Source organism: Elephantulus edwardii, unplaced genomic scaffold (genome assembly GCF_000299155.1).
Source record: "Elephantulus edwardii isolate Elephantulus edwardi_28Jun2011 unplaced genomic scaffold, EleEdw1.0 scaffold00482, whole genome shotgun sequence".
Taxonomy (NCBI): Eukaryota; Metazoa; Chordata; class Mammalia; order Macroscelidea; family Macroscelididae; genus Elephantulus; species Elephantulus edwardii.
The window spans coordinates 138,019-143,254 of record NW_006400232.1 but is presented as its reverse complement, the minus strand read 5'-3'; the positions used below and the strand labels follow the sequence as shown (position 1 = coordinate 143,254).

Sequence of the window (5,236 nt, the reverse complement as noted above, 5' to 3'; positions counted from 1 at the left end):
GGTTAAGTCTCTCTCAGGGAGGCGTGATAGGGAATGGCAAAGGACACACCGACAAAGGAGATTAATCAGAACTGACCTTGACAAGCACTGTGGCAATTGGACAATTAAAACAGACATTCGGTTGGCGGGGAAGAAGAACAAACTGGGGAGGAGGGTAGAGAGAATGGTGTAGCAATGAAGGAATGAAAACCCAAAATCCCTATAAATGTTCATTAAACCTAATAAAATTTTAAAAAAAGAATAACAACAACAAAGCTTATTATGCTCAAGTCTGAACTGACACATAGTTAATTACTTAGGAGGTTCCTAAAAATATAAATTCCCATCTTTTGGTGAACTAGAATCACCAGAGAGGTATGCCTTTGAGGTAGTAGTACAATTACCTAAACAAGCATACATGCCTATGATATGATAGTGACTGTCCAAAGCATCAGACTAAATTCAATGAATCAAATGCCACAGATGAGATGCTATAGCAGAAAAGTTTAAGATTTCACACCCAAATCTCTTCCTAAATGATGAGGAAAATCATAATAATTACTATATAAAAGTGTGTAGACACACCCCATAGTGATATAATGGTTAAATTCTTTGTTGCTAATTGAAAGGTCTCCAGTTATAAAGCTCCAGACCATTTGAAGAAGAAAGATGTAGCAGTCTGCTTACAGAAAAATTTATAACTTGGGAAACTCTATGTGAAGTTCTATGTTGCCATATAGGATTTCTGTAAATTAGAATGCACTCAATAATCATGCAGTGTTTTTATTTTATATACTCCTTAACTCATTGGCATTGAGTGTATTTCAATTCATAACAACACTGTAGGACAGAGTTCTTGTTTAGAATAGAACAGCCTCCTCAGTGAAATATCCTTAACAAGATGAATTGACACAGTAACTGTAACAATGGGCTTTGGCATATAAGAATTCATGAGGATGAGGTAAGATAGGGCAAGGTTCAGTTGTGTTGTTTATAAGTTCGCTTGAGTTGTAGTTTACTTGATGGCACTTAACACTGACAATTTTTACAGAATCACAGTGCTACTTCACTCTCTCTCAGCTTGAAAACAAAATGTCAAGTGCTTAACAGTTTCGTGTCATTCTTTTTAATTTCCTATTGCTTTCTTTCTTTGGAGAAATTTATCATCCAAGGATTTGAAGGAAAGCCTAGAGGATAAGTAGTTGTGCTTCCAACCCAAAAGCAAACAGTTTAAATTCACAACTTAAAACAGTTTAAATTCCTCAGTAAAAAGATGGACAATATCCTCATATGCTATTTACAACTTACGGCCTCTGGAAGTCTGCTTAGAGTTAGCTCTTAATTGGGTCTGAGTAGTGTACTAATCATTGCAATCATTGCCAGCACTGAGGAAAATGTATCTAGTGCTCCTACCCTGCAAGCACACACACAGATTTACAGAGTTTTTATTAAAGCTATTTTACTTTGCATTAAAAGTTGGCCACATAATAATTGTTCTGTGCTTTCTGAAAAGATTGCTCCAGATTCTAAGGCATTTATGTTTATTTTAGGCTGCTGAATAAATGAAGTTGGTTTTGCTTTATTTGTATTTGGGGTTTTGTTGTTATTAACTATCATATGTCTTTCTAAGGCATATAATTGTAAAATCTTACATCTAATGAGAAGATTTTTAAAAATATGAACATTAATCTGATAACCAGGTTTTAAGAGGTAACAACTGATGTGAGGAAATTATCATAATGTATTTTGAAGAGTGAATGACAGCCAATGGAAGTTTGTCTAATGGAGTTAGAGTAGTGATTTCTGTTGACTAGGAAAATACAAAACAATGCTTGTATTTTTATGTGTCACTTCCAATGTCACAACCATGTGCGTGTTTTTCCTGTAGGATGAACCAAGCTCTGGGATGGATCCCTGCTCTAAGAGGTACCTGTGGGAAACAATACTGAAAGAGGTCCAAGAAGGATGTGCTGCGGTGCTGACATCCCACAGGTGTGTTTCATACACTTTCCTAACCATTTCCCAAGTGAGACTCCACTTCATAAAGCATCTCTGATTGCATCTAGGAACTCCACACAGTGGTAAGCATGCAATCTGTCATTTTTTTCACAAGACTGTGGAGCACCAAAAGAAGATAGAAGTAATACAGAGACAAAGTGTCAAAAATAATTTCCTATTCAACCATTTCAGAAAGTAGAACATAAACAAGAACCAAGGATGTTGAAGGAAGAAATCTAAGCTGTACTGAAGACATTAGCAAAAAATAAGGCCCCAAGAATTGATGGAATGCCAATGGAGATATTTTGGGAAATAGATGCATTCCTCTTCAGACTTACTAGTCTATGCTAAGAAATTTGTAAGACAGCTACTTGGTTTCTATGAATAGTGTCAACCTAAATTATGTACAGTAAATATATGCCTGTGGTCATAATGCCAACTGGGAATGCATTCCATTTGTTTTATGATGATGCAGGATGAGTGTGAAGTGTTTTCTGAGTCAACTTTTGAGATATAAAAGAAACAAATAGGCAAGCAAGCAGAGATGAGTAGATAAATATGAAAAAAATAGAGATCTCCAGTAGAAACTAAAGAGGCAAGGACCTTCTTTCAAAGCTAACAGAATGTTTGTCCTTAGAGCTAACACTGAATATAGACATATAGTCTTCTACATTATGAGACACTTATCAGTCCTATGAAACAACATATTAGAACCTTGCCTTATCCAGTATCTTCCTAAAAGTGTCAGGAAGGCTTTAGCTCATTACTAAAGTCACTGAGCCAATCCTTCTTGTTAAGGGTATTCCTCCATTTCTTTGACCTTTCACCTTTCCAAACATGATGTCTTTTCTTAACAACTGGCTTCTCTTGTCAACATGCTCAAAATATATGAGATGGCGTTTAATAATTCTTGTCATTAAGCAGCACCCTGGTTGCAATTTCTCCAAGATAGATTTGTTCGTTCTTTTGAAAGTTCATTAGCTATTCAGTATTTTTCACCAACACCACAATTCAAAGGTAGAGAGTCTTCTTTGGTATTCCTTATTCACCATCCTGCTTTCACTTGCATAGGAAGCAATTTAAAAGACCATGGATTTGATCAGAAACATCTTAGCCTTTAAACTGAAACCATTGCTCTTTCTTTGGAGAGCTCCTTGCCAACAGACTTTCCCAATGCAATGCATCTTGATTTATTAACTACTACTACCACTGTTGTTGATTGTTGGTCTAAGTAAATAGAAATCATTGACAAGTTCAATTTTTCTCCCTCTATCATGATGTGAGGTTTTTTTGTGTTGTTAATGTTGAGATGTAATCTATATTAAAGGCTGTTTTATTTGCTCTTCTTCAATAAATGCTTCAAATCTTTGCTTTCTGTGCACGAGGCTGAATCAACTTCATAACAAAGGTTATTAATGGGTAGTTTTCTTGTTTGGATCCACAGTCTTCTTACTAAAAGCCCAGCTTCCCAAATTATTTGCTCATCATATTGATTGAATGTTATTGTTGCTATGTGCTGTTAACTCACCTGTGATTCATAGCAACTCTATGTACAACAGCTTTGAAGACTGCCCTGTCCTGAGCCAGTCTCACTTACTCCAACACACCTACTCCCACTGTCCTAGTTACTGCATCAGTCCATCTCATCTGAGGTCTTTCTCTCTGCACTGTCCCTCCACCCTTCCGAAAATGATAGATATCCTTCTCAAAAAAAAAAATCCTTCTAGTCACATGCCCTAAGTATATGAGACAGAGCTTCAAAATTCTAGCCTCCAGGAAAAAGCGTGGTTTCACCTTCTCCAAGGCAGATCTATTTGTTTGCTTCAAGACTCTTCTCTAGCACCACAGTTCAAATGCATCAATCTTCCTATCATCCTTAGTCACTATTCAGCTCTCAGATGCATAACAAGTAGTTGAGAAGACCATGGACTGGACTAAGTACACCTTAGTCTCTAGACTGACATCGTTGCTTCTTAATATCCTGAAGAGGTCCCTGATAGCAAATTTTCCCAGTACAATTCCTCTTGATTTCCTGACTGCTGGTGCCAAGACTGATGATTGTGGAGTTGAGAAAGCAGTAATTGTTAACAACTTCAATCTCTTTTCTGTCTTATATGGTGCTGGCAAAAGGCCTAGTGGAGAGGATCTTTAGCTTCTTGATGTTGAGCTTCCATCCATATGGAAGTCTGCAGTCTTAGACCTTCTGCAGCAAGTGCTTCAGATCCTCCTCAGTTTCAGCAAGCAAGGTTGTGTCATCTGCATAATATAGATTGTTGATGAGTCTTCCTCCAATCCTGACACCACATTCCTCCTCATAAAGCCCATGTTCTGTGTATAGATTGAAAAGGTATGGAGACAGGATGCATCTCTGACATACTCCCTTACTGACTTTTAACCACACAGTGTGTCTCTGCTCTGTTCTGAGGACTGCTTCCTGGTTCAAGTATACGTTTTGAGTAAGCACAATCAAGTGTTCTGAGATTCCCATTCTCCTCAAGGTTAACCACAATTTGTTGTGAGCCACACAGTCAAATATCTTTGCAGAGTCAATGAAGCACTTATACACATTCCTCTGATACTCATTGCTTTCTACCAAGATCCATCTGACACTGGCAATAATGGCTCTAGTGCCACAACCTCTTCTAAACCCAGCTTGTATTCCTGGTAGTTCTTTGGCAATGTACTACTGTTCCAGTCATTTTTGAATGATCTTCAGCAGGATTTTCTTTGTGTGATACTGACATTTTACGATAATTTACACACTGTCAGGTCACCCTTTTTTTTTCAATGGGAATAAATGTGAATCTCTTCCAATCAGTTGGCCAGGTAGTTGTCCTCCAGATTCCTTGGCACAACTTCACGAGCAGCCTGAAGTTCCTTCTTCATCATCATTGCCTCTTGATCAGATGTTGTTTCTTGAAATTATTCTGTGTCAGCCAATTCTTTTTAGTACAGTGTCACTGTATACGTCTTCCCTCTCTTAATGCTTCCTGGATCATTCAGTATTCTGACCATAGAATCCTTCAGTATTGCAACTTGAGGCTTGAATTTGTTCTTTAGTTCCTTCAGCTTAAGAAATGCAGAGCGAGTTTGGCCTTTTTTATTTTCAGACTCCAGTTTTTTGCACATTTTGTTATAATACTTTGCTTTGTCCCTGCTCCTTAACATTTTGGGTTTGACTTTTTTTTTTAGCATTTTGACAGAAATTTATTATTTAAATAAAAATATCTCTGCATTTAGTTAGAACAACAAAAATATT

At 37.1% G+C, this 5,236-nt stretch overlaps 1 protein-coding gene across 1 annotated transcript in view; it reads left to right on the top strand.

Moving 5' to 3' along the window:
- Positions 1–5,236, top strand: part of LOC102848396 (ATP-binding cassette sub-family A member 13-like) — a 619,024-nt gene that overhangs the window by 538,987 nt on the left and 74,801 nt on the right. The window contains exon 29 of the mRNA XM_006902979.1: positions 1,868–1,971. Within this exon, the coding sequence (XP_006903041.1) occupies positions 1,868–1,971 (104 nt within the window). The remainder of the gene's footprint in view (positions 1–1,867; positions 1,972–5,236) is intronic.